This window comes from Felis catus, chromosome B4, assembly GCF_018350175.1.
Source record: "Felis catus isolate Fca126 chromosome B4, F.catus_Fca126_mat1.0, whole genome shotgun sequence".
Classification (NCBI taxonomy): domain Eukaryota; kingdom Metazoa; phylum Chordata; class Mammalia; order Carnivora; family Felidae; genus Felis; species Felis catus.
Genome location: NC_058374.1, coordinates 83,997,135 through 84,023,479, shown reverse-complemented (window position 1 = coordinate 84,023,479; position 26,345 = coordinate 83,997,135). Strand labels below are relative to the sequence as shown.

The following is a 26,345-nucleotide window of genomic DNA, read 5'->3' as shown; positions in this document are numbered from 1 at the left end:
AATTAGCAAAAGAGTAATTAACAGGAGAAGAGAGGGTATGGAACCAGAGACAGACTGCCAAACTAAGTCTCCTCAATAAAAGTGATTAAGGAGAGTAATGCTTTTATGAAGCATTCAAATGCTTTGCATGGATGAATGCATGAATCAGAAAGGGGGCTGGAACCCAAGGCAACCTAGAGGATGACTTCTATTCTAAAGACAGTAAGCTGTGGAAGGTGAAGCTGAAGTGGACCCTGCCGGCGTAGGAAAGAAATTCGACACACTCAGAGACACTTTGTCTGCCAGAAGGTTTATGAACCAACCAGTCCCGGCAAGGTAGCCAATAAAACATTCCCCTCCGAAGCCCCTTACCCAATTCAGACCTTGAGGACTTTCTTTCCTGTGTCCCAGCTGCCCTTGCCAGCAAGGGCCCAGAGCTACAACTACCAGAATGCAAAGAGGGGGAATCTGTACTGACCTGTATTCCATTTTGCCCTGGAGCATAGTTTATATTCATCTCAAGCCTGAACTCTTACGTCCTCTGCAGGATGGTTGAGGAGAACAGAAGTTAAGATGGAAAGAGTGGCAAACAGAGTTATAAAATGGTTTCAGATTTTAGACAATTTCTCACAAATGAGACACTGATCCCTTCCCTCCTTATTCCCATTCCCCTGAAGAGTTAGGAGATAAATAAGGAAGTTAGAGCCAGTAAGACAAGGAAAGTCAGAGAAACCTGTCTGTTGTCTACCTAGGTGTCTGCGAATAGAGGCCATTTGGAAAAGTCTGTGTTCTGGGTGGGAGCAAGGGCTAAGAAAACTTGCATTGGGGAAAAGAGAGAAGCAGAATGACCCCAAACAAGGAGTCACAAGGTTTGTAGACAAGCACAAATCATTCTCATGCAATGCAGTGGTCTAAGGTGGTGGTAGTGGTGACTCCTTCACACATGCCCACTGCTGTATCTATATAAAATGTATAAAATGTATACATATGTATACACATATACGAACACATATATATCCTAGCATCTTAGTGCTAGGAAGAACCTTAAAGGTTAAACATTCCTGTCTCTTGCTCATTGATAACTTATCTGCCAGAAAGCACTCCCAATTTTAACACTTCCAAGAAAGGGTAGAAGTTGGGAGGAGAGGAGGGCATTACCTTGCCACTCTTCCTGTTGGATCACTGCATTAATCTGTCTTCCATCAATTATTTAACCCTAGTTTTGCCCTCGGATGGGTATTGTCTACTCTGTTTTATACGACCACACTGTTGGCTACATCTTTACAGACAGCCTCATCATTACTTTAAAGGGCTAGTGACTGAGACACCAAAAAAACCCACACACAAACAAAAACCCTGCATACACACACAGGAAGCAAACACTCAGTAGAAATTTGTTGAATGAGTGAATGAATGAAACAAAGCCGCAAATGGGAGTATGTTTTACGTTGGCTTCAAAGCAGAAAGCCGACCGCGCCACGTCTCGCCCCCTCCCCGCCAGACCACCACATAGTGAGATGTGCAGTGAGACTGGAGAAGTGCTCAGGCTCGGCCTGCAGCCCTGAGTTGGGATCTGGGTGGCCCAGGTTGCCATGGCACCGCATTGGACTCCACCCTCTCTTGTCTTCCTCTCACCCTCCCCCCCGCCAGGGTCTGGCTGTCAGTCACGTGCCCTGCCGCGTAACCACACCTCTGCTCCTCAGAGCTAAGTCAAGCGGTCACGTGTGATAGCAACAGATCACGTGGCTGCCATTGCTCCTCCGCCCCTTTCTCCTCCCCGCCCCCTTCCCGGCCAAAGCCTCTCCTGGCTGCTCTTCTGCGCATGAGTGTCTCGTACGTGCCCTGAACGTCCGGCGTTCGCCCCGCCCCTCCAGTTTCCGCGCGCCTCTTTGGCAGCTGGTCACATGGTGAGGGTGGGGGTAAGGGGGCCGCTCTAGCTTGCGGGCTGTGTCTATGGTCGGGCCCGTAGCGTCCAGCTGCACCGGACAGAGCTCGAGTGTATGGCGCCTCAGGATCTGGCTCCGGGGCCCCGATAACGGGCCGCCCCCGCAGCTCCCGGCACGGAGTGAGGTAAGTATAGACCCTTCCCAGGAATGGGGACCATTTTCGTCCTGCACGGCTTCCTACACGAGCAAGTTATGGAAGGATGGCTCGAGGGCGGGAAGTGGGGCAGGGTGTAATTTGTTCCTTTGTGGTCATATGGAGGTGTCATTTTAGGGACTGGATGTCGGATCTTCGACGCAGGGGGTGTGTCGTGTGAGATCAACCTTGTGCGGGGCGCGATGGTCTGTCCCAAAGGAAGAGGAATTTTATATTTTAGGGCTTCACGTGGCTGGAGGGGTTGGAGTTAGGGTCATTGTGTTACCTGAGGGGCCAGCCTCGTGGAAGATTGGGGAAGGGACGGGATGCTGATGTGGTGTCTTTGTAATGTCTTTTGTGGGAGTCACTTTATTGCTGCAGGCTTACACCATCTGAACTTTGGAAGGGATTTTCAGTGGCAGGAGTCTCTGTGATTGTAGGGTCTCCTCTGATCTGAGAATGGCTACTCCTCGATATGAGCCAGTGGCCGAGATTGGTGTTGGTGCTTATGGAACCGTGTACAAGGCCCGTGATCCCCACAGTGGCCACTTTGTGGCCCTCAAGAGTGTGAGAGTCCCTAACGGAGGAGGTGCTAGCGGGGGCCTTCCCATCAGCACAGTTCGTGAGGTGGCCTTACTGAGGCGGCTGGAGGCTTTTGAACATCCCAATGTTGTCCGGTAAGAAGAGGTGGAGGGTTGGGAGTGGGTAGTAAAGGGGCAAAGGTAACCTAAAGGTGGGGAGTGATGGTCAGAAGGGAAGTGGGGACCCTGAGGAAATAGGGGAGGCCATCGGGTACAAAGGGATTGATCAGTGAGTGACCATTTGTTCTGGCCAGGCTGATGGATGTCTGTGCCACTGCCCGAACTGACCGAGAGACCAAAGTGACCCTGGTGTTTGAGCATGTGGACCAAGACCTAAGGACATATCTGGACAAGGCACCCCCACCAGGCTTGCCAGTGGAGACTATCAAGGTGGGTAGGGTGGGTAGACACTGAGAGGTACATCGAGACCTTTGTGGTAGAACCTGTTGTGATTTCAGGTATGGTGTCTAGTTTCCAGTTCCTGTGTGTTTCCCCCTTCCAAACTAGGATCTGATGCGCCAGTTTCTAAGAGGCCTAGATTTCCTCCATGCCAACTGCATTGTTCATCGAGATCTGAAGCCAGAGAACATTCTGGTGACAAGTGGTGGGACAGTCAAGCTGGCTGACTTTGGCCTGGCCAGAATCTACAGCTATCAGATGGCACTTACACCTGTGGTCAGTAGAAAGGTGGGGGTAGGGGAGTGGCTGACCATAGCAATTGAGAAGTCATGTGTTTTGTGACTTTAATTAATCAGTTGTGGTTCATGGTAACCCATACAATCCTCATCCGCTTTTCTTATTCCCATTAGGTTGTTACACTCTGGTACCGTGCTCCGGAAGTTCTTCTGCAGTCTACGTACGCAACACCTGTGGACATGTGGAGCGTTGGCTGTATCTTCGCAGAGATGTTTCGTCGCAAGTATGAGACCCAAGTATCCTGAACTATCTTGAGTTTCCCAAATCTCTTAGTCATAAACTGCATCCACTCCCTGCCCATTGTTTCACTTAAGTACTCTTGACCATTTTGTCCCTAACCAGGAACTCTCAAATGGCCTGGAATTAGGAACTTCATAGCCCCATATTCTCTATACCCTCTGTTTTGAGCCACTAGCAATAATTATTCCACTACCAGATCTTTGAAAATGACTGCTCCCTGTGTCCTTTCTCACCTTAGGCCTCTCTTCTGTGGAAACTCTGAAGCTGACCAGTTAGGCAAAATCTTTGAGTAAGTGACCATCATGGGGGAAAAGAATTTTCCATTCTGAATCTTTCTGCTAAGCCCTGGATGGCAACTGGCTCTGCCCCTGGAAATGGGGGCTGGAGAAGGACCCTCTTGACCAGAGTTCTCCTGCTCCCCATAGCCTGATCGGGCTGCCCCCAGAGGATGACTGGCCCCGAGATGTGTCTCTGCCCCGAGGAGCCTTTTCCCCCAGAGGACCCCGTCCAGTGCAGTCAGTGGTACCTGAGTTGGAGGAGTCTGGAGCACAGCTGCTGCTGGTACTGGGCTTGCGCATGGGCACGGGCACAAGGGGAGGTTGGGGAGGAAAACAGAGCAGTATAAAAGGGACTTAAACTGTCATGGCGACTAAGACTTGGTTGGAGGATGGGCTAGTTTTTAATGTTGCCGTGAATAGGCCATCCAAAAGAGGGATGTAGAACATACGCCATCCTAGGTATTATTGGGGGTGAGCAAAAGTCTTTTTATTTCTTTTTTTTTTTTTTTTTTGTCTTCACGGTCTTTTGATTTTTGCCTCCACTTCTCAGGAGATGCTGACTTTTAACCCACACAAGCGAATCTCTGCCTTCCGAGCCCTGCAGCACTCTTATCTACAAAAGGCAGAAGGTAACCCAGAGTGAGCGGTGGCGTGGCTGCAACAGGACCAAGAGAAGAAAAGCCGTCGTCTCCCTTCCTTTGAACACTTGAGTGGAGAGCCCCCCAACTGAGAAGGCGACCTCAGCTTCATCTCTGACGCTGTGGAAACTCCTCCCAGCTCTCCAGAGAGTATTTTGCTGCCTTAATGACATTCCCCTCCCATCCCATCCCTCCTTTTGAAGCTTATCCTTCCCCTGCCCCTCCCCCCCCCCCCGATTTCCATACACCAAGGGGTATCTTCCTTGTTCTCCCCCTTCCTATCTTGATATTGGGATCTTTTTTTATACAGGAAAAACAAAACAAAACAAAGAAATACGGTCTTTTTTTTTTTTTTTTTTTTAAATATTTCATCTTCTGATGGGCTTTGCCATTTGGGGATTTGGAAAAACCATTTGGAAGATGGAACTTCACTATAGAATCTTGAAAGATTCTCCCCAGGTCAGTCACAGAGCCTATGTAGGCAGTGGAGCCCAACCGGCAAGAGAGAAAAAAAGGCACTTAAGTTGCTTCTTTGAATGTGGAGTTTAAATGGCTTTTATTTTTATATTCACTGAATTCCCCACACTGGGTCCTACTTATTGTAAGAAAGAGTTCTTGATGGTTTTTCCTGGCTGTCCCCGATTTACCCTTGGAGCCAGCCATGCCAAGACGTGTTGAGGTGGTCCAGCATGTGGAAGGGAAAAGAGGGGAAACAGAGCCAGGAAGGACTCCAATCCCCATCCCATTTCATGCACTCCTAGGAGCTTCCCATATCCACTTAGAGAGAGAGGAAGTTGCTCTTTATTCCTTATAATCTTGCTCCCCCTAAACATGTCAAGGCACACAGCCTGGCTGTTCAGTCCTCTTTGGGGGATGTGACAAAGGGCCTTTCCTTTTTCTCAAAAAGGGCTATAGGCCCTAGGTTTTCCCTAAGGGCGGAAAAGCTTAGGGAGAACAGAGAGCAGGAGAGAAGTCAGAAGGATCCAGAGTCTCATAGAAAGGCACTGGGGTTAGCTCGAGGATCCTTCTGATTCCGAAATCGCATTGCTAGCCAAACACCAAGGATCTGTAAAAAGCAAAGGGAAAGAGATCATCACCAATTCTGAATCTCTGGAGCTAAGACCTACAGGTATAGAGAAAGACTTACAGACACATAAGAGAGAAATGGAGAATGTTACCTCTGTAAAGCTAAAGAAGAGTCCAACACCCCCCAGGATTTTCAGGGCTTCGTCTGAATGCTTAAGAAACTTTTCTCCACACATCTGGCACGTGGAGCTCCGGCTCTTGCAGATCTGAGGGTAAAACGTGTGTGTGTGTGTGTGTGTGTGTGTGTGTGTGTGTGTGTGTGTGTAGGACGCACAGTTGCTAGGCTGCCCTATCCCAACACTAATGGTGAAGGGCCCCAGAAATTTTTACTAGTTTCTGATTATTCTCCTACAGACTGAAATCTCACTTGACTAATTCTCTACCCTTTGTATCCATCCCTTCCCCCCCCCCCCAGCACACAGCAAGAGAGCTGCTAGAGAGAGACAATCCCATTCAAACTCTTAAATCTGCCAATTTGGGCATTGTCCTTAACCAGCTTTCCTACCAACACCGCCCCTCCCCCCAGCACAACTCACTGCAGTGCAGAAGGCATAGTCCTGTTGATACAGGGTTGTGAGGTTGAACAAACCACAACAATCAAAACTTCTTTCCAGTTCATCCCGGGTCTTGTTGCTCATGACCCACCAAGACGCATTGATGACATCCGTCTGGAGAATATAGGCAGAGGGAAATTATTGGATGCTCCTACATCCTGACCTCAAGTACCTCAATTTCCCTATTCCAGCAAAGGGAGTCAACATCCCTCAGAAATAAGGGCTTATTATACAGAAAATGATAAAAATCCACCAAGGTTTTGGAAAATTAGCCAGATTTCCCAGAGGAAGCAAATGGCTCAAGAGTCTGGAAGTGGGCCTACTAAGAGGTCCAGACTTAGGGTTGGGGAGTAGGGGAGAGGAGAGGGAAAGGGTAGAGGGAGGAAAAAAGCAAGTACTTGAAAGGGCATCCACTTACCTGTTTGCTTCGGTTAATAGCAAGACATGAGCAAGAGATCCCAAACTGGAAGATGAAGACCAAACCGAGGATGATCATGTACTGAGAGGAAGAGTTAGAGGAAAAAAACAAAAAACAAAAAAAGGCCTAGATTCCTTTATGTTGCACCTACAATAACCATCTGATCTCACCTGTTCGCAGAACTTCTATAACCACGTTAGTTGAAAACAATAAAATCAGCTCTGGTTTCATAAAGTATGGTATAAGGCAGCGCAAGGAGACACGTCCCCAAGATCATTCAAGTCTACCCTTTCCAACATTCCTCCTAGCGGATTCGGCCCTCCCCAAAGCCCAGGTGCTCCCATCACTTAAGGTCAGGATACAAAGAATAGCAGTACTTGGTGGTGGTTGACAGCACCCACCAGTCCAGCCACCGCGATGAGAAGAAGGAAGACTCCCACAGCAATGACTCCTCCGATGATGTGGATGCTGGACACCAGACCCAGGCCCTTACCCCAAGCAGCCACTCCAATGAGCAACAAGCCTACCAGCTACAGGAAACAGCACGTTACATCTCAAAAGAATTCTAGCGTGCAGCACAGCCAAAAGCCTTAAAGGGAGTCTTGGACAAAGAAGAACTGGGCTTGCGTGAACGAAGGAGAGGAGGTGTATGCTCCCACTGGAGATCAGAATGACTGGGACAGGGGTGGGGGCAGCAGGCAGAGAGTCTATGCATATAAAAAGGAACCTGTAGTTTCATCCATTACTTCTATTTTGAGAGAAACAAATTCACAGGAGGGAGGGATTGGCCTTTATACCCACAGCCTTCAGTTCATTCCCCCCACCCCCAGACAAACCCTCAGATCACCGGAAGTCTCCCCTCTTCCCACGGAAGTCCCCTGGAATTCCCTCTTCGCCGGAAGTTCCCGGGAATTTTCCCGGAACCCCCAGTACACCCCTCTTCCCACCGGAAGTCCCCTAGAGATTCTTCCCACTCCTCTTTCCGCCCTGAAGCTTCTCCCCCCGCCCCCCCTCCAAAACCTCACCATGTAGACCACGTTCAGTGCGCACAGCGCATTCTTGGAGCAGGCAAAGCCACCGCAAACCATCTCCCCAGCTTTGGGGACCCAAGTGGTCCCAAGGACTTGGGGGGAGGGTCTTGGGGACCGTCTTCTTGGACCCCGACAGCTTCTGTCTCTTTAAATCGGGTCCAGCCAAACCCAATTCTCTGCGCCTGCACCGTCCCACCCCTGCCTCTGGATTGGAGAAACTCGGGGCTAATCCAGGACGTCGATGGCCTGAATGCCAATCAGTCTGCATTGCGTCACTAATCCGCCTGCCGGCCCCTCCTTTAGGTTCTTTATTGGCTGAAACTTAAAACTGGGGGTAGGGCTTCCATAGATTCTCATAGGGACCGGAGCCTAAACTTCAAAACCCCGGATTGAAAACGGAGCTTTCTGTGGCCGCAGCTGGAAGAGGGCTAATGCGAGGAAGGAAGCCCAGGAGAAACCCAGTGGAAGAGCGAGTAGGTGCGGCTTGGAGGGCAGGGCCCAAGGGCTCCTCCCCTCGAGGGAGCGCCCTTCCCCGCCCCTTTCCCCTTGTCCTGCAGTGATCTCATGATGACGCCATTGTTGGTTGTTATTGCATCACACTCGAGAACACCCAGAGGAGCAAAACATCGAGCTATTTAGCCCGGCCACGGAAGCCCTGGGTTCGGCACAGCAACATCCAGCAAATCGTCACGCGTTTGCAGGTGTGTCCACTAGTACACATATCCTCTTCCATTTCCCCTCGTAGCTGGGTGTGAATATGCTATAAATGCAGTGTGCAAAACAGCCGCCTCGGGCCAGAACATTTCTGTAGTGACAAAGCCACAAGGGCAGACATGAGTGTACTCGGTGTCTTCAGAACACATGCCTGATCCATGGCTTGCAAAAAAAAAAAAAAAAAAAAAAAAGCCAAAGGGAGGGGTCTGGAATATGAATAAATATGAGAGGAAGGAGGAGTCTCCACATTTTCACTCTGAAGGTGGGCATAGAGGTTGATAAATATGCTTATTATTGAATAAATGCTTTTCATGGAGATGAGAAAAGGCATAATTCTTCTTTTCCAAGAGAAACAGTGGTAATGGGAACACAAACAAAAAACCTCCCTTCAACCCCACGGGATGATTTCAGTTTGTATGTACTTAGATTCTAGGTCTGCATGAGCAGTAAATCTTAACTGCTACAGTCAGATTGCACGGGTTCCAACTTTGCCACTTACTGGCTGTGTAACCTTTGGCCCATTACTTAAGCTCTCTCTGCACGTTTCCTCATCTGTAAATGGGGATAAATAACAATACACCTGTCTCTTGGGTTGTTAGGAGAATTGAATGAGTTAATATATGCAGAATGCTTATGACATTACCTGGCATATAGTAAACACTCAATGTTCGCTATTATAATCAGGCTGTTTTATAAGTTCCAGTAGGTAACCCCAACTCTGATTCCCTTGTCTCTATCTATACAATAAAGAATCCATAGTTATAATCTGCTATCCTTCACAAATTAATGTCAAGAAGGTATGCAGGCGAAGAGACATTTGGCAGGGCCAGAAAAGTTTGAGTCCTGAAGCAAAGCGATTAGATCAAACTAGCCACTGTTTTCTCCCAATATCTCCCCTGCGTCTTCATTCTGTTCTTCAATTCCTCATCCACCCTCTTCTCTTTCAGGTCCTACATCAAGGGCAAGACAGTGGTATTAGGGATAAGGGAAACTGACTAGCAAGCATCTTGGTTGGGGGGTATAGTGAAAAGAGTATTGGAGTTATAATCAGAAGACCTAGACCCATGGGGCGCCTGGCTGGCTCAGTCAGTGGAACGTGCGGTGCTTGATCTCAGGGCTGTGAGTTCGAGCCCCATGTTGGGTGTAGAGATTACTTAAAAATAAAAACTTGAAAAAAGAAGGAGACCTAGACCCACAGATTTGTTTCACCTCACACTGGCCTCTCAGAGCTTCGATTTCCTTTCCTGCACCCCTGGGGCCTGTCATAAAGATAACATATTTGAAAGTGCGTCGTAAACTATTAAGTGTTATAGATAATTATTATGAAAGTAATTGAGCAGAGAGCCTGGTGGTTTTGTCTGGTTAGAATTACTGTTCTCCTCCATAACCTGTTCTCCCCATAACTACTTGGCCTTTTAAAAGCTGCTTACCGTGGGGTGGCTGACTAAGGAAGGGTTATGGAGCAAACTGTAGGTATGCAAGCTCTTTGGATGTGTGGCGTGGGCAGTGGGTACAATCCTAAGCTGGAATGCAGGGCTGTAAGAGTGAGACCGAGTGTGTATGCGTTCCTGTCAGAGTTTGAGACTGAACACAAATCTGTTGGTCACCAAGAGTTTGGGATTGCACCCGGGGCCTGGCTTGCCACATTCTCCTAGCACCAACACCCATCTTAATTAGCTACCTCCCACAGGAGGCCCTAGGATCCTTGTTAAGGTCTCTCCATCCACCTGGCTGGGGGAATCATAGCAGGGGCTGGCTGGCAAAGTTGATGAGCCAACGCTAGAGGGGGTGGGAGGTGCAGGAGGTAGTGCTGTCCCGGGCTGTGGGTTTGAAACTCACCAGTCAGGAAGTGAGGCCGACAGACGGAAGGGCGGGCAGGAGCGGTGAGCTCTGAGGCACAGCAGAAGGGGCCTTCTGGGGTTTGGGGACTGCAGGGCCATGGGCTTCAGGACCAGAAGTTGCTGTTAGCCTGGCAAGACAGGTCTGGGCAACATGCATGCCCAGAGGCAGTTGGCTGTTGCTGCAGTGAGAGCAGAAGTCAGACGACACGAGGTGGCCAAGCAGTCTCTAAGCCGCCTCAGGAAGCTGGCAGAGAGGGTGGGCGACCCTGAACTTCGAAACAGCATCCAGGCCTCACTGGACAGTGTGCGAGGTAAGAGAAGGGTTAGCTCCAAACTTGGGTGTCTCGGGGACCAGCAGGGGGATAGAGGGCTTGCTGTGTCACACGTCACTTCCCAATCAGCCACTTCCTAGTCCTCTAGATGGAGCTGGGACTCGGGGGAAGAATACATTTGGACACGATGGAAAAAGATATGGGAGGTGTCATTCTCCCTCTTTCCCCAATTCTGATCCTTCTCCCAGGGGATCAAAATACAAGTCACTGCTGAGCTGACCTTCTTGGCAATGGAGAAGTGGGTGAGCATGGGGAAGAGAGGCTGTGACAGACCCATGGTAGACTTGGACCCTGCCTGGGGAGTCCAGGGCAGGAAGCAGTATGGGGCAGGAGGTTCTGGGACTGGATAATGTGTCCATTCCCAGGACCCACAAAGGATCGGTGACCTCTTGTTCTCCAGCTGTAGAGAGAAACACACACACATTGAAAATACACCACGCAGAGAATCTCAGGCCCCCAGGCACACACTGCCACTCCTACTACATGCTTTGCACAGCTAAAGTGCAAAGAAGTCCTCAGGACTCTTTTCGGTCCCCTCTCTTCCCTATGCCCCTGTTCCTGTCCTCCCCACCACCCCCAGCACACACACCTTCCGCTCTACCTCCTTAGTGCCATTAGAACAAGTGATGACAACACAGGGAGGAAGTGCTGCCATGGCAACACCATCCGCCACATCCTCCTGCCCACCCCAACCTTCAATCCTGTGGTGGGGCCCCAGCAGGAACAGCTACTCCATATCCACAAGGCCCCACCACTAGGGAACTGGTGGAACTGAAAGTGGTCTCCAGCCTGTTGTCATCCCATTTACCTCTGAGGTGGCAAAGAACGACAAAAGCCAGCTATGTTGTCCGTGAAAGGTGTCTGGGAAGAGCACGTCCTTCATCATATCCTGGTCTCTCCCAGCTGCTCCATTCTTAGCTGCCTACTTGGGGTGGAGGTGGGGGGTCGAGAGGCCATTCTTTCCATCAGGGATACCTCCTGCCGGACTTCTCTGACTGCAGAGGCCACCAGACCGTAACTTGGAGAAGGAACATTTGATTCGGGTTCCTCAGGGGACAGTCTGATCCCCTTCCCGTTGCCTTTCTGAGGCTAGTGCCCCTCTCATCTCCTGTCCCCCCCCCCCACCCTTTGCTGAGAACAACCACTGGCAGGTGCCTTACCTACAGCCTCAGTGGTGGAAAGACCACATGGAGGGAGTGGCCCAATGGGGCCTCCCAGGGGAGGAACTCCAAGCCCCATCCCAGTAGAAAAGAAAGAGAGGGAGGAAAAAGGTTTAGTCCAGGTAGAGAAGCTCCACTTAGCTCTGGAGAAGGAGGGAGTGAGGAGGGGTGGAGGCTGAAATCTCCCAGAAGACTCCGCTCTTCATTAGCGAGTTGTTCAACTCCTCTAAGAGTCAGGATTCTGTTCCCACTGAACATAAAGGAAAACTGAGGCCACCAAAGGAAGGAAGGAAAAATTAAGGCAGAATCAACAAAACTCCCTCACCCTCTCTTTCAGAAAATTCAGAAAAGGCTACTGAAGAGTCTCCTGTCCTGGGAATGGTGTCATCCCAGGGTGGGGTGGAGAGAGGGGGTGCTGACCTCAGGACTGGACCCAAGAGGGATTGGGTACAGGTCTCAGGGAGAACAAAGGGCATCCAGCATCCTGGTACCGCCCCCCCCCCTCACCCCCTACCAGGCCAAGCACGCTGTCGGCTCCTGCCTCCTAGAGCCGCCCACGCCAGCACTTATTATAGTCTCAGCTGCGTCAGGAGGGTGGGACGCCAAATTAGGGGAACACTGAGACTCCCCGAGTCGGGGGGGGGGGTGAGGGGGGTGAAGGGGAGTGGGTTGGGGGGTGTCTCCAAGCCTGTGGGGAGGCCTCCCACCACTCAGGCCCATCCCTGCCAAGTCTCACTCAGCCTCTGTTCCCCATGGGCCTAATGCCTTCAGCCTTCTCCCCAGGGTAGAGGACAGTGAGTCGAACTCTAGGGTCCCTGGAAGGGTGGTAGACACAAAGCCGACAGACGTTTTCCATTCTATCTCCTCTTTAACCTTCTAAAAGAGCTCCACCTTGAAAACCTCAGGAGACTGAATGGGAACCCAAAAGATGCCGCCTCCCACCTCAACTGAAGGGGTCCTTGTATTCAGGGGTGCTAAAAACCTCACATGTGGGTAATCAGGTTTGAGGATGGTGCCTTCCTTAACCCCAGTCCCCTGGCAGATCCCCCCACCCGCCATACACACCGACTCTCCTCTCTGCTTATCCCCGCTGATTCTGAGGCACTCTTGGAGCTACGGTTGCTATGGAGACTGGATGCATTTTGGTATGGGGGGTGTCAATCTGTAGACATATTCCTTCTCCTTCCACCTCAAGCTGGAGCCTTTGACTCACTTTTTGGCCTGGGGTCCTGGAGCCCTTAGATCTCTCCCCTCCTAAGGCACCCCCCTCCTTCCTACCCTGCTAAATTCCATGTTTGTCCCCATCCCCAGGGAACACTTTACAAGTTCACTTTGGGACAGTTGGGCTCAAGTCGTGGCCCGACCAATGCATCGCCGTGCGGGGGGGGGAGGGGGGGGGCGAGGCGGCTGGGTGATGGGGAAAGGAACAGCGTGCAATTACCTGGGGGAGACAAGGGGTACTGGGAAAGGGATTTCAGGCCTCCCCATTTCCCTACTTCAACTTCCCCCAAATTGGCAGTGACCCCCTAAATTCGCTCCGTTTCCCCCTCGGACCGTCCACCCACGAACTGATTTTTTACCCTGGTCCCTAAATGACACACCCAACAGTCGCGCTCCCTAACCGTGGTGTGCTAGGGGAGGGGGCTAGATTGTTGGAGTAGGTGAGTCCAAGTTCTAGGAAATCCAGCCCAGGATTTGGGAGGGAAATCCAGTCCTGGATTTTGTACCGCCTTCTCAGACAGCGGAGCTGGTGGAGAGAAGGTTGGGGGGGAGATAGGGTGGGGGGGGCGGGGGGCCGCCTCCTCCTCAATGTGAGGGGAGCGCCCGGACACAGCGCGCATCCGGACCGAGCCGAGCCCCGGCGAGCCCCCCGGACCCTTCGCCGGGATCTCACGCCCCTTCCTTCCCAGACCCCAGACCCGTGGGTTCCCACCCCCTAAGGCTTCCCTCCTTCCTCCCCCGCCGGCGCCTGTATCTCCATCCCCAGCATCCTCCCCGCGCCCCTGCGAATCCCCCGCACGACCAGCCCATTAGCTTCCCACCTTCCTACAGACCCCCCTCCCCGACCCCCATCCCCGGCCCCTGTCCCCTGAGTCCCCATTCCCCGCCCCTGCCTCCCCCGCAGCGGCTCTTCTTCTTCCCCAGCCTCGGGTCCCCCTTTTCTGCCCCCTTTTCCTCCCTCTCCCCTATTTGCCCCCACTACTGTCCTCCCCGCCCTCCTCCGCCCATCTCGGCGCCCCCACCCAGGCCGGGGTGCAAGGTCCGGCGCGCCTCCCTGGAGCAGCACCAAGGTCCCGGGGCTCCAACGGGGTGGGGGCGCAGGGCGGGGAGCATGGGGAGGGGGCGCCCCGTGTGATGGGAGGGGGGCGCAAGCGGAGGCGGCGGAGGCGGCGGCGACAGCGGAGCCGGGCTGGGGGCTCAGCGGGGTCCGGGGGCTGGGGGCAGCGAGCAGGGCGGCCCCATGGCCGGGCCCCCCTGAGGCAGTCCGGGGGAGTCCCCTCCCCTCCCCAGCTCGGGGGTCTCGGGGCCCCATGAGCCGGGGCGCGGGCGCTCTTCAGCGCCGGACAACGACCTACCTCATCTCGCTGACCCTGGTCAAGCTCGAGTCGGTGCCTCCGCCGCCGCCTTCTCCGTCTGCGGCCGCAGCCGGCGCCCCCGGGACCAGAGGTGCCGAGACCGGGGATCCTGGCAGCCCCCGAGGCGCGGAGGAGCCGGGCAAGAAGCGGCACGAGCGTCTCTTCCACCGGCAGGATGCGCTGTGGATCAGCACGAGCAGCGCGGGCGCCGGGGGCGCCGAGCCCCCCGCCCTGTCCCCGGCTCCGGCCAGTCCGGCCCGCCCCGTCTCCCCCGCTCCCGGCCGCCGCCTCTCCCTTTGGGCCGCCCCTCCGGGGCCCCCGCTCTCCGGGGGGCTGAGCCCTGACCCCAAGCCCGGGGGTGCCCCCACCTCCCGGCGCCCCTTGCTCAGCAGCCCGAGCTGGGGGGGGCCGGAACCTGAAGGCCGGGCTGGTGGCGGCGTCCCAGGCTCGTCCTCCCCGCACCCGGGCACCGGCAGTCGGAGGCTCAAGGTGGCGCCTCCTCCGCCGGCTCCCAAGCCTTGCAAGACCGTGACCACGAGTGGCGCCAAAGCCGGCGGGGGCAAGGGCGCGGGTAGCCGCCTGTCATGGCCCGAAAGCGAAGGCAAGCCCAGGGTCAAGGGGTCAAAGAGCAGCGCGGGGACTGGAGCTTCTGCCGCCGCCGCTACCACCGCCGCCGCGGCCACCGCCGCCGCCGGGGGAGGGGGAGCGGCAGCCACGACCTCTGGTGGGGTCGGGGCTGGGTCCGGAGCCCGAGGGAAGCTGTCCCCTCGGAAAGGCAAGAGTAAGACCTTGGACAACAGTGACTTGCACCCGGGACCGCCTGCTGGTTCTCCTCCTCCGCTAACCCTCCCAGCAACCCCGGCTCCAGCCGCTGCTGTCACCGCCGCCTCCGCGCAGCCCACTGGGCCTGCACCTCCAATCACTCTAGAGCCTCCAGCTCCAGGGCTGAAACGGGGCCGGGAGGGGGGCCGAGCATCCACTCGAGATCGCAAGATGCTCAAGTTTATCAGCGGCATCTTCACCAAGAGCACAGGGGGGCCTCCTGGCTCCGGGCCCCCTCCCGGACCCCCGGGCCTGTCTTCTGGCAGCGGGTCCAGGGAGCTGCTGGGCGCAGAGCTCCGCGCCTCCCCTAGTGAGTAGGACCAGGGCCTGAGAACAGGGAGGGGAGGGCATGTGGAATGCTCAGCTTGGGGTGGAGGAGAGGTGTGCAGGATTGACCTAAGGAAGCTTCTCTCTTGGGTGGGGGGATGAACCAAATTCACTCCACTTCCAAAGACTAAGGGGTCCTGAAAGGAGGTGGGTAGCTACCTTGTGCGACCTGAGAGATGCCTTGATTTCAGAGGGACTCAGAAAGCCTCAGAGTTTTTTTGGGAAAATAATGCCCTTGGTCGGAGTGACTGTAGGAAATCGCTCGCAGAGAAGGCTCAGACACCACTTCCAGTCTCAGCTGGACTCTGGGAGCGTGGGAACAGAGCTTTGCCTTGCCCGGAGGGATATTGAAGGGGAAGGGAATAAAGCAGCCTCAGTTTCTCTTGAGCGCTTGGGGCAGGTGGCAGGAGAGTGACCTTGCAGGCAGCTGCTCGCCAGGGATAGGTCTTCCCTGGGCTGAGACCAGGCTAGTGAGGCAGCAGGGAGGGACTCTAGTTTCTTTCCGTGCAGTGAAGGTGGATTGGGCAGTACGGGAGTGCGTGGGGGCTGGAACGTGATGAATACTTGAACATGAAGTGAGAGGGGGCGGATGGGAGGCCTCACTTCCCACAGCCCACCCTGTCCCCAGAGCGGCGTTGAAACCCCCAGGGGGCTGCCCTGGAGTGACTCAGGGGGACGGAACTGCTGCAAAGGCAATTTTTACCCCCCCAGAGACGTGGGAGGGGGTACCGAGAAGGTACTGGTTTTTTTGCGGGGGAAGGGTGTCTTTATTTATTTATTTTTCTTTTTATTTTTTTGTGGAAGAAACAGGCTAGGGACTCTTGGTGCGGCTCACACTCCCCGGAGGGGAGGCGGGTTCGGGAGCGGGGGCGGCCCCCGAGGTTTGGCTCTGGAGCGGGTGGGAGCAGATGGCTCCGGATCCCAGAGTTCCCGCCGCAGCTGCGGCGCCCCGGGAACGTCCGGCCAGTGTCAGGCGCGGGGGCTGGACCGGCGGGCGGAAGGAGCATCGTACCCCCGCCCCCAGGCCTGTGGCTTCTCCCGGCCAGGAAACTGAGCCCTTCCCCACACTTCGAGAGGGTGCTTGTGGGGAAGGTGTGGGAGAGGGAAGCATAGATAAATCCAAGCTCCACTGCTCGGGCTGTAGGAAGCGGTCTGGGCCACCATGCTGTTGACCTTGAAAAGGGGGAGGGATATCCCTCAGTTTCTCTCTTGTGAAGTGGAGATTGAGGAAGACCCACTCCCTTCCATGTCCCAGCCCCTCCTCCCAGGATCTGCCCGGGAATCCAAGTCAGGCCGGCAGGGAGGAGACCCTCTTCCGTGCTTCCACAGGGAAAAACCCACCACTGTCAGAACCCTGGTCCCCCATCTGGGGCAGGGACTTACGTTTGGGGATGTGCTTTAAGGGAGATGCCAACTGAAGTATTTTTGTCTAGCTGGCTCCGTTGCTAAGCAACCACTGAGCGGCAGCAACAGCTGTGGGGAGAGCAGCGGCTAGGATGGGAGGACTGGGGACCACTCTCAAACCTAGCCTTTCTACATAGTTCTCCGGCCCAGCCAGAGTCCTGGGGGTTAAGGGAAGCTGAAAAAGGAGGAGGGGTGGCTGAGGGGTGGGGATGCTCCTGGGCCTGCAACATCCTCTCTTATGGCTCCTTTCCTATTACAGAAGCTGTGGTCAATAGCCAGGAATGGACTTTGAGCCGCTCTATTCCTGAACTGCGCCTGGTAGGTAACCGAGTCCCTTAGTCTGTCTGAGGGCCGACATCCCACCCACCTCACTCAAGTCTCTCCCCTTCACCTCTTCCCTTCCCTGTCTCTGTGGGAATGGGGAATAGTTTTCCAGTTCTCCTGAGATCCTGCCTTCGTAGCACTTTCCTGGGGCTTGATCTATCCTTACAACTTTTTCTTCTCTAGTCTCTTTTTTCTTGTTTGTCCACAGTCCTCCTCCAGGCTTCTCCTCATTTCTGGCATCTCCCCTTTAGCTTTTCATGTTCTGTTGCACAGAATTGGGTAAAACTTTCCAACCAGTGTCTAGGGCTGTGACGTGACCACCCCCCCCCCCCCAACACACACACACATACACAGTACTGGGTTGCTGAAAATCTTCAGCCTGTGGTCCACTTTGAGCTTGGGATCCTTTCTTACCATGCTCATCTGATCTTCCCGAACGTTCTCACCTGACCCACCATCATCTGGTCCCTGCCGGCTCCTGCTTGGATGATTTAACACTGCCAGTCTTTGAGTTCTCTGGAGCGTTCAGGCCCAAGCATTTGGCCTCCTTTTAATTCTCACCATCTCTACTCCACAATCTTGTTCTCAGGGCGTGCTGGGCGACGCCAGGAGCGGGAAGTCATCGCTCATCCACCGATTCTTGACTGGCTCATACCAGGTGCTGGAGAAGACAGAAAGTGAGTTCTCAGGAGCCATAGGAAGCTAAGGCTTTGGGTCAGGAATCCAGGATCAATGACTAGGCAGCTTTGGAGACCTCTGGAGGAAAGGATGCAGCCATAATAGCTAAAGTACAAGAAGCATGGGGAAGCTTCGTGACCTGTGACCCCCTGACCTACTACCACTTCCAACCCTCCTGGACAGGTGAACAACACAAGAAAGAGATGTTGGTGGATGGACAGACTCATCTGGTGTTGATCCGAGAGGAAGCTGGGGCACCTGATGCCAAGGTGAGAGCTAAGGTGTTGGGGTAGGCAGGCTGGCTGGGGTCGGCAGGGGCCGAGAGAGAAAGCTCTAGTTCCCCAGACCTCCCTGGGCATCACGTCCAGAGGAGTGGACTTGTCTGACCCTCCCTTTGCTCCCTCACGCCCCGCAAGTTCTCAGGCTGGGCAGATGCTGTCATTTTGGTCTTCAGCCTGGAGGATGAAAACAGCTTCCAGGCCGTGAGCCGTCTCCATGGGCAGCTGAGCTCCCTTCGGGGGGAAGGACGAGGAGGCCTGGCACTGGCACTGGTGGGGACACAAGGTAAGGAGGGTCTGGGGAAGCACGGCTTTCAGGGGAGTCCTTGAGACGGCTGCTGAGGTGTTGCCCAACATAGGTGAGAGCATGGTGAGGTGTGGAAATGGCCCTGGGACTGCAGTAACCCCCTGGAAGGAGGCTGGTCTCCAAATAAGGGAGCCATTAAACCAAAAAAACCAAAGCAAACAAACAAAAACAAAAACAAAAACATCCCCGGGTCTGAGCAGAGAAAAGAGGACTCTTCAGGAAGGAAGGGACAGCTATCACAGCAATCTCCATTCCTCTGAGATGTCACTCACCTTGTGTTCTCACACTGTCATTTCCTGTCACCACCCTGGGAAACAGAAAATCTCAGGCTCCGGTGTGGACAGGAGCCTTCCATCTTTCCCTTGGTTCAGCTGGGTCAGGCGGACACCTTTCAGAGGAACGTATCTAACAAAGAGAAAGCACGAATGAAATGATGGTGAAAATAAAGGGGGCAGAGAATTTTTATAGAATTGTAAAATTCTCACAGAAGTGATTCAGAGGCGCTCAGATGCCACCATGGCCCCGTACCCACCAGTATTGAGCTGGCAGGACTTTCTGTCTGGAGGCCTATGCTGCAGGGGCCCGTTTCCACCTGCCGCTTGCCTCCTGGTTCCTTGCTGCCGAGGGAACAGTCCACCTGTTGACCGTGGACATTCAGCCTTTTCCTAGTTCACACACCAGATGACCTCCCACTCAGGTCAGGGCTCACTGGGTTTGCAGGGCAGGGCGATGGTCACTTGTGAGTCTCAGCCACTTCAGACCTTGTCAGGAAACTCTGCTCACCTCTCGAGTATTCTTTGAAGACACGTGCACAGAGCTCACCCAGCCTACTCATACCGCAGCTGGGCTTGTGAGCCGGGCCCCGCATTCGAAGAGGAGGGAATATTCTCTCATAACCTGTCCTTAGTGGGCCCAGCCTGGGACTGGAGCCAAAGGGAGAAGAAAGTAGGAAAAGTGGCGGGAAGGCCCCCTCGTCCGATCCTGCCCCTTTCCTGTCCCCTCAGACAGGATTAGTGCTTCCTCCCCTCGAGTGGTGGGCGATGCCCGGGCCAGGGCTCTGTGCGCGGACATGAAACGCTGCAGCTACTACGAGACGTGCGCCACCTACGGGCTCAATGTGGACCGGGTCTTCCAGGAGGGTGAGCACGGTGACTCCCCGGACACGTGGGAAGCCAGGAGCTGAGGGCCTGGGGTATTCTTTGGGCATCGAGGCCGCTCCCAGTGAGTGACGGGAAGTTAGCCTGCATGGGAGGGAGGAGGGATCAGAGAGGTCAGAGAAGGTGTGCTTAATACCCACATGGTCTTTCTGGGCTGAATGAGCTGCTCAGGCTACAGGTGGCATGAAGGCCATGGTAAAGTTGGCGCCGGTGTTATCTCCTGGGGAGTTCTCAAAACTGGGCAACAGAGGCGGGGGTCTTGGGTATCTGCCCCGTTCGTGCATCCTTCCTCTCCCCCTTCCTTCAGTGGCCCAGAAGGTGGTAACCTTACGGAAACAGCAACAGCTTCTGGCTGCCTGTAAGTCCCTGCCCAGCTCCCCAAGCCACTCAGCTGCTTCCACTCCTGTAGCTGGACAGGTGAGTTGGGGTTTCAGGGTCCACAGCTGGTAAGATGCAGAGGAGGGGCTGGTGATCCAAGAACAGGTACAGAGGACCTAAGGAGGTGGGGGAGGGGGGCAAATGGATATGGCAGTGACACCATTTTTTAAAAAGGGCACTGGGCTGGAAATCAACCAGGTTTGAAATGCTGTAATGTCCTCGAGCACCCATACCTCCCAAGGTTTCAGGAAGATCGTATGGCATGATACTTGCAAAACCTAAGGCACTATGACAGTGAGGAGTTTTATTATTAATAATAATACAAGTCAACAGTGATGAGATCAAGGAGTGTCTCAAATCCCTCATCACTAGATGTAACTCTAGCTTGGTGGGGCGGGAGCATCTCAACCGTTCTGCTGACTCCTTCATCGATCCCCAGGCTAGCAATGGGGGCCACACTAGCGACTACTCTTCCTCCCTCCCATCCTCACCCAATGTTGGTCACCGGGAGCTCCGAGCTGAGGCAGCTGCAGTGGCCGGATTGAGCACTCCAGGGTCCCTGCACCGGGCAGCCAAGCGCAGGACCAGCCTTTTTGCGGTATTGGACACGATGACTCCCCCATCCTCCTGTTCCCTGTTCCCTGCCCATCTTCCCTGGTCCCTAGACTCCTCTGTCGGGCCCATTTTCATCGTCTTCCCCATCCTTCCATCAGTGGATCCCTCTATCCGTTCTCTAATTGATGCCAATAACCATTCCAGAATCGTCGGGGCAGTGACTCTGAGAAGCGCAGTTTGGACAGTCGGGGAGAGACAACAGGGAGTGGACGAGCCATCCCCATCAAACAGGTGGGTGGTCCAGGGGCTGGGGGCAGGTTGGGGCAGGTAGCTGGTCTTGACTGGCTTTCCTCCCACATGTCTCTTTCCGTACTCCAGAGCTTCCTACTGAAGCGAAGTGGCAACTCCTTGAACAAAGAATGGAAGAAGAAATACGTGACCCTGTCCAGTAACGGCTTCCTACTCTACCACCCCAGCATTAATGTGAGTGGCAAAGATTGGCTGGACCACACTGGCTAGCCTTGGACACCCTTCTGCCTCTACCGGTCTGCGCTCTCACACACGTAAATGTCATTTCTGGGCAAGCCCTGGTCCTGTTCTCTTAAGTTCAGCAGCCATGTGTGAGGCATCCACCGTGCACCCATGCTGGAGATGGGAAAGTAAAGACATCTCCCCAGGAACTTGCAGTTTAGTGGGAGAGCATGATTGAAGGACCTCCACTGGGTCTGCCATCCAGGGAATACTTTCTGGAGGAGATAGTCGCAGGCCAGATCTGTTGGGCCCATCCCCTAGAAGCTCGTCCCAACACAGGCAGCCCCCAACACGGTGTCCCCTCTCTAGGACCTCTCCAGCCCATACTCTTGGCCACTTCCCAGCAGCACCAAGGACCTCAGCCTTCCCGTACTCTCAACCCCTGTCCCCCTCCAGGATTACATCCACAGTACCCATGGCAAGGAGATGGACTTGCTACGAACGACAGTCAAAGTCCCTGGTAAAAGGCCCCCAAGAGCCATCTCTGCTTTTGGCCCCTCAGCCAGCATCAACGGGTTGGTCAAGGACATGAGCACTGTGCAGATGGGTGAAGGTCCTGGTGAGTGGTTCTCATGACAAAGAAGCAGGAGAGGGGCCAGAGCTGGGGGAGAAGGAGGAGGAAAGTGGGGGCTGGGACTGGGTAAGTGGGAGGGTAGGTGATAAAGAGGGACTACATAAGGAGTGGGGCCCAAAGACAGAGGGGCTCGCTGAAGCTTTATCTTGTTCCCCTTCCTACAGAAGCCACCACTCCCACCCCAAGCCCCAGCCCCAGCCCCAGTTCCTTGCAGCCACCACCAGACCAGACATCCAAGCACCTGCTGAAGCCAGACCGGAATTTGGCCCGAGCCCTCAGCACTGGTCAGTGAGGACCCACCCTCCATCCACTGTCTTCCAGATCTGAATGGGATGTGGGTGGGAAATGAACTTGGGGCAGAAGCTGGGAGGCTGGAATCAGTGCATGAGTGGATACACTGAGCATCTGCTGGGTGCCAGGCACCAGCTCAGTCATACTATGATTATCATAGTGGTTAAACACAAGTGGGTTCTAGAGCTAAATTGCCTGAACTTAAATCCTGGCTTGCCACTGGGGCAAGTTGCTTGACCTCTCCATGCCTCAGTTTCCTCATCTGTAAAATGGAGATAATAGATTCTATCTCAGAAGTTGCTTTGAGGCTTAAACAAACTGAGAACGTTGTCCAGCACATAGCCAGCCATCAGTATTTGAAATGTTTGGAGGTATAATATATGTACGTATATATGTGACAAGTAAATGGTAACAAATCATCCTCACAACAACCTTGTCAGGTCAAGATTGTTATCCCCATTCTAGGGATGAAGAAACTGAGGCTCAGAAGATTAAGTGACTTGCTCAAGGTCTCAAGGCCAGTCAGTGGCAGAGCCAGGATCTGAGTGCAGGTCTGACTCTAAACCACTCATCTGCCCACCTCCCCAGGAATGATCAAGGGGGACCTCCTGGAGAGGAGGGGGACCAAAGCTAGTTCAGGGGAGGAGACAGGCTATGGAGAAATCAGGAAATCTGTGGAGGGGGCAACTGAGGTAGCTGTGTCCCCCTCCCTAAGACTGTACCCCATCTGGAGACCTGAGCCCCCTGAGTCGGGAACCCCCTCCTTCTCCCATGGTGAAGAAGCAGAGGAGGAAAAAGTTGACAACACCATCCAAGACCGAAGGCTCAGCTGGGCAGGCTGAAGGTGAGGCCCTGGTGGGCAGTTCCACTCCCACCCTGGACCCTCACCCCCAACTCCAGATCCCTGGCCTAGCTCCTTCAGGAGGAGGAAAAGTGCCTGAGCTGAGTTCTTGACTATCATAACCACTTTGCACATAACTTAGTAAGAAATGGATGAAGACCACTCAGCTCCTGTCCCTCCTCCCATTCGCCAGACGATGTTCCCAGCCCTGCCACTCCCCATCCCAATGTCCCCCAGGAGTCTGTAGTTCCTGTCACCTCTCTTAATGACCCTCTGGTTTCTGTTCCTGCCCTCAACTCCACTTGCCATCCCAGTCCCTGCACCCAGAACCCCCTATGGTCCCCAGTGACTCATCACCTGACTTCAGTGTCCCCCAGTGACTCCTCAGCTCCTGGACTCTGCGCCCACCCAGCCCCTGTTCCCCATAACTTCTCATGGTCACCAAACTCTGCCAACAGCCCTTGACCACAGTGATCCATATTCCTGCCCCCGGTGACCTCCCCAGACCCCTGAGACTCCTCTGGAACCCCAGGACCTCCTTGTCCCAGGCCCATGACTCAGCTTCTGCCCCCTCTCCCTGTGTTCACTCAGATCCCTTCCCTTCCCAGAGACCTGGCTCCTCATTGGTCATGATAACTGGTCCCCACGCCCTGCTCTCTGCTGGGTGCTCAGACCCAGGTTCCAGATCTGCCTACTCTCATGGCTCTTGGCTTCTGCTCTACTCTGCTCCGGGGCCACTGACTTTAGTTCTGCTTTCTCTCCCCATCTGTCTGTCCTGCTTTGTCTCTGGCACTCTGTCACTATTTCTCTCCATCTCTCCATCTGCCTCTCTTTTTCTCCTTTCTTGGTCTCTTTCTCTGTTCTGCTCTCCATTCTATCTCTATCTCCTTCGCTTCGGGAAACCAGCCAAGCGCAAAATGTGGAAACTAAAATCCTTTGGTAGTTTAAGAAATATTTATAAAGCAGGTAACAAGCGGGGAGCTGGGAGGGGCGCTCAGCTGGGGTGCAGATGGGTGGGGGTGCCCTTGCCTTCCCCTGCATGTGCTCGGGCTTCCTGCTCTCCCCCACCTTCTGCTTCCCCAACCCCTCTGCCCCACTCCCAGGGGCTTGGGATGGACATCAGGGAGGAAGGGTTTGGGGAAGGCAACCCCTGTTTGAACCCTGTCCCTCATGACCCTCATCCCATCCCCCCACCCAGAGGAAAACTTCGAATTCCTGATCGTGTCCAGCACTGGTCAGACGTGGCACTTTGAGGCAGCCAGTTTTGAGGAGCGGGATGCCTGGGTCCAGGCCATCGAAAGTCAGATCCTAGCCAGTCTGCAATGCTGTGAGAGCAGCAAGGTCAAGGTAATGGTCGGGATGAGGGTTGCGGGAGAGCAGAGATGAGTGTCTCAAGAGTCTGGAGAAGGGCTCAGAGGGAGAGTCAGTACAAACCCCAACCCTTTCTGCAGCTACGCACAGACAGCCAAAGTGAAGCGGTGGCCATCCAGGCGATCCGGAACGCCAAGGGCAACTCTACCTGCGTGGACTGCGGGGCCCCCAGTGAGCGCAAGGGGGCAGCGGAGGGGTCTGGGAGGGAATGTGATTCGCTGGAGTTGGCGAATGCTGCCTGGCCGGCCAGAAGCCAACCTCTGCCCTCCCTCCCCAGACCCCACGTGGGCCAGTTTGAACCTGGGCGCACTCATCTGCATCGAGTGTTCTGGCATTCACCGGAACCTGGGCACACACCTGTCCCGAGTTCGTTCTCTGGACTTGGACGATTGGCCTCGGGAGCTGACCCTGGTGCTGACGGCCATTGGCAATGACATGGCCAACCGCGTGTGGGAGAGCGACACGCGGGGCCGCACCAAACCCACGCGGGACTCTTCGCGGTACGTGTGAGGGAAGGGGGTCGCTTAGGGTGTGCGGATCCCGAGAGGTTTCGCCGAAGAAGGGGCAGAGGTCCTGGGTGACGGTCCCTAGAGCCCTTCCCGTTCATCCTTGGTCTTGCAGGGAGGAGCGGGAGTCATGGATTCGCGCCAAGTACGAGCAGCTGCTATTCCTGGCGCCGCTGGGCACTCCAGAGGAGCCTCTGGGCCGCCAGCTGTGGGCCGCGGTGCAGGCCCAGGACGTGGCCACCGTTCTCCTGCTTCTGGCCCATGCGCGACACGGGCCCCTCGACACCAGCGTAGAGGACCCGCAGCTCCGCTCCCCCCTTCACCTGGCAGCCGAGCTCGCCCACGTGGTCATCACGCAACTGCTGTTGTGGGTACGTGGGGGTGCTGGGGTGGGGAAAGGGGTCTTTGAGAGCTCCACCTAGGAAACAGCCAGGAGCGGGGGATCCTGGAAGCGGGCCTGGAAATTGTGGGGAGAATGTCTGCGAGTGTAGGCCCTACGGGGACGCTTGGTGACGCGGCCGTTTCTGTCCTCTAGTACGGCGCCGACGTGGCCGCCCGCGACGCACAGGGCCACACGGCGCTGTTCTACGCCCGCCAGGCTGGAAGCCAGCTGTGCGCCGACATCCTTCTCCAGCACGGCTGCCCGGGTGAGGGCGGCAGCACAGCCACCACCCCCAGCGCAGCCACCACCCCCAGCATCACCGCCACGCCCAGCCCCCGTCGCAGGAGCAGCGCCGCCAGCATGGGCCGTGCCGACGCCCCCGTCGCGCTGGTATAGTTGCCCAGCGGGAGAGACACCCCCACTCCCACGCGGGCCGGGCACGACCACACCGGGTGGACCGCTGGACAGATGCACCCACTCACCTCTCTAAACCGCACCCCGCCCCACGGGAGCACTTCTTTCCCCCACGAGGGCACAGCCCCCACGCCTCCCAGAAGACACAAACTCACCTCCCTCTCCCCAAAAAGGCATGGAGACCCCAGCTCAACACGCCCCCTTTCCACCGTTTCCACACTTGGATTGCGCTGGGTCTACCCACTGGGTGTCTGCGGAAGCAGACGCCCTGTCGCGGTACCTGCTGCAGGGAGCTTGGCTATGCCCGCTCGCGCCCCCTAGGGGTGGAGGGGGGAAGACCCAGTCCTGCTTGTGCTCGACAATCCCAAGGCTGGAGCACAAACCCAGGCTGGCTCCTGGGGCGACGCCACGCCAGGGGGAGGGGTTAGTACGCGGGAGGGCTAGCCCCGGGACTTGGGGCCAATACCCGGGCCCCCACCTCTTCCATGCTAATCTCACTGCCCAGTGAAGGGGGAAGGGCAGCGAGGGGCAGGACCCCTGCTGCCCAAGGGGGTAGGGGGGTCCCCAACCCTTTCCGTGAAAGGGACCATGAGGAGTGGAAATCAGGACGTCCCCCCACACCCACCCATGGATGGAAGCTAAAGGGCCGGGGGAGCCAAGAGCTTGGGTCCCTCCTCACTACTATCTTGGGAGGGAGAAGAGAAGGAGCAGAGCGGGCTAAGGGGACTGGGGAGGGACCTTGTAATTTATTGCTTTGTTCCCCAACGAGGGGGCAGGGGCGGGCAGGGGCTCGGGGAGGGCGTTTCCGGGTAGGGGAAGCCAAGGGTGGGCAGAGGGTGGGGTGGGGTGGGGGTGCTCTCGGGTTGTGAGTGTCTGTGACCGTGACTGCGTACCTGTGACTGTGCAGCGCCCGTGGTGATCTGGGGTAGGGGGCACCCCTACAGTGGGACCCCTCCCCCACTATTCTTCCTGTCCAGTCCCTCCCTTCCACTGGAGCAGCTC

At 55.1% G+C, this 26,345-nt stretch overlaps 3 protein-coding genes across 9 annotated transcripts; 2 read left to right on the top strand and 1 right to left on the bottom strand.

Moving 5' to 3' along the window:
- The first annotated feature begins 1,846 nt into the window (after positions 1-1,846).
- Positions 1,847-4,825, top strand: CDK4 (cyclin dependent kinase 4). Of its 2 annotated transcripts, none has more exons than XM_011284081.4 (8): positions 1,847-2,049; positions 2,499-2,735; positions 2,894-3,029; positions 3,147-3,326; positions 3,449-3,558; positions 3,814-3,864; positions 4,001-4,136; positions 4,404-4,825. In XM_011284081.4, exons 2-8 carry the CDS (start codon positions 2,518-2,520, stop codon positions 4,494-4,496), a joined length of 924 nt encoding a protein of 307 aa, XP_011282383.1. In that variant the 5' UTR covers positions 1,847-2,049; positions 2,499-2,517; the 3' UTR covers positions 4,497-4,825. The 2 variants fall into 2 exon arrangements, with proteins under 2 accessions (XP_011282383.1, XP_003989014.1); XM_003988965.6 differs by having other exon boundaries at positions 1,853-2,049; positions 3,147-3,314.
- A 205-nt stretch (positions 4,826-5,030) lies between these two features.
- On the bottom strand, positions 5,031-8,202 carry TSPAN31 (tetraspanin 31). 2 transcript variants are annotated; one of them, XM_003988964.6, is made up of 6 exons: positions 7,575-8,168; positions 6,912-7,079; positions 6,550-6,630; positions 6,114-6,245; positions 5,670-5,783; positions 5,031-5,557 (listed from the first exon to the last, which is right to left on the bottom strand). In XM_003988964.6, exons 1-6 carry the CDS (start codon positions 7,635-7,637, stop codon positions 5,483-5,485), a joined length of 633 nt encoding a protein of 210 aa, XP_003989013.1. In that variant the 5' UTR covers positions 7,638-8,168; the 3' UTR covers positions 5,031-5,482. The 2 variants fall into 2 exon arrangements, with proteins under 2 accessions (XP_003989013.1, XP_019690710.1); XM_019835151.3 differs by lacking the exon at positions 5,670-5,783 and having other exon boundaries at positions 7,575-8,202.
- Positions 8,203-10,136: 1,934 nt separating this feature from the next.
- AGAP2 (ArfGAP with GTPase domain, ankyrin repeat and PH domain 2) lies at positions 10,137-25,556 on the top strand. 5 transcript variants are annotated; one of them, XM_019835150.3, is made up of 19 exons: positions 10,137-10,446; positions 17,016-17,074; positions 17,670-17,757; positions 17,942-18,027; positions 18,175-18,322; positions 19,348-19,482; positions 19,808-19,917; positions 20,318-20,476; positions 20,638-20,724; positions 20,812-20,916; positions 21,361-21,523; positions 21,703-21,822; positions 22,545-22,673; positions 23,577-23,636; positions 23,869-24,017; positions 24,122-24,212; positions 24,319-24,541; positions 24,663-24,918; positions 25,083-25,556. In XM_019835150.3, the coding sequence occupies exons 1-19, from the start codon at positions 10,287-10,289 to the stop codon at positions 25,323-25,325; spliced, it is 2,571 nt and encodes an 856-aa protein (XP_019690709.1). In that variant the 5' UTR covers positions 10,137-10,286; the 3' UTR covers positions 25,326-25,556. The 5 variants fall into 5 exon arrangements, with proteins under 5 accessions (XP_019690709.1, XP_011282386.1, XP_019690708.1 ...); XM_019835149.3 differs by lacking the exon at positions 10,137-10,446 and adding an exon at positions 14,057-15,335 and having other exon boundaries at positions 24,663-24,908; positions 25,127-25,556; XM_011284083.4 differs by lacking the exon at positions 10,137-10,446 and adding an exon at positions 14,058-15,335.
- The last annotated feature ends 789 nt before the right edge of the window (positions 25,557-26,345 follow it).

What these genes read in the sequence shown, in the direction of transcription:
- AGAP2 (XM_011284083.4), top strand. Translation starts at nt 14,159, where the DNA reads ATGAGCCGGGGCGCGGGCGCTCTTCAGCGCCGGACAACGACCTACCTC. An exon ending in GGACCGGGTCTTCCAGGAGG is followed by an intron (nt 19,483 to 19,807) that starts GTGAGCACGGTG and finishes CCCTTCCTTCAG; the next exon opens with TGGCCCAGAAGGTGGTAACC. An exon ending in CGTGGACTGCGGGGCCCCCA is followed by an intron (nt 24,213 to 24,318) that starts GTGAGCGCAAGG and finishes CTCCCTCCCCAG; the next exon opens with ACCCCACGTGGGCCAGTTTG.
- TSPAN31 (XM_003988964.6), bottom strand. Translation starts at nt 7,637, where the DNA reads ATGGTTTGCGGTGGCTTTGCCTGCTCCAAGAATGCGCTGTGCGCACTG. An exon ending in CACTGAACGTGGTCTACATG is followed by an intron (nt 7,080 to 7,574) that starts GTGAGGTTTTGG and finishes TGTTTCCTGTAG; the next exon opens with CTGGTAGGCTTGTTGCTCAT. An exon ending in TCTTCTTTAGCTTTACAGAG is followed by an intron (nt 5,558 to 5,669) that starts GTAACATTCTCC and finishes TGCTTTTTACAG; the next exon opens with ATCCTTGGTGTTTGGCTAGC.
- CDK4 (XM_011284081.4), top strand. Translation starts at nt 2,518, where the DNA reads ATGGCTACTCCTCGATATGAGCCAGTGGCCGAGATTGGTGTTGGTGCT. An exon ending in GAACATCCCAATGTTGTCCG is followed by an intron (nt 2,736 to 2,893) that starts GTAAGAAGAGGT and finishes TGTTCTGGCCAG; the next exon opens with GCTGATGGATGTCTGTGCCA. An exon ending in CACCTGTGGTCAGTAGAAAG is followed by an intron (nt 3,327 to 3,448) that starts GTGGGGGTAGGG and finishes TATTCCCATTAG; the next exon opens with GTTGTTACACTCTGGTACCG.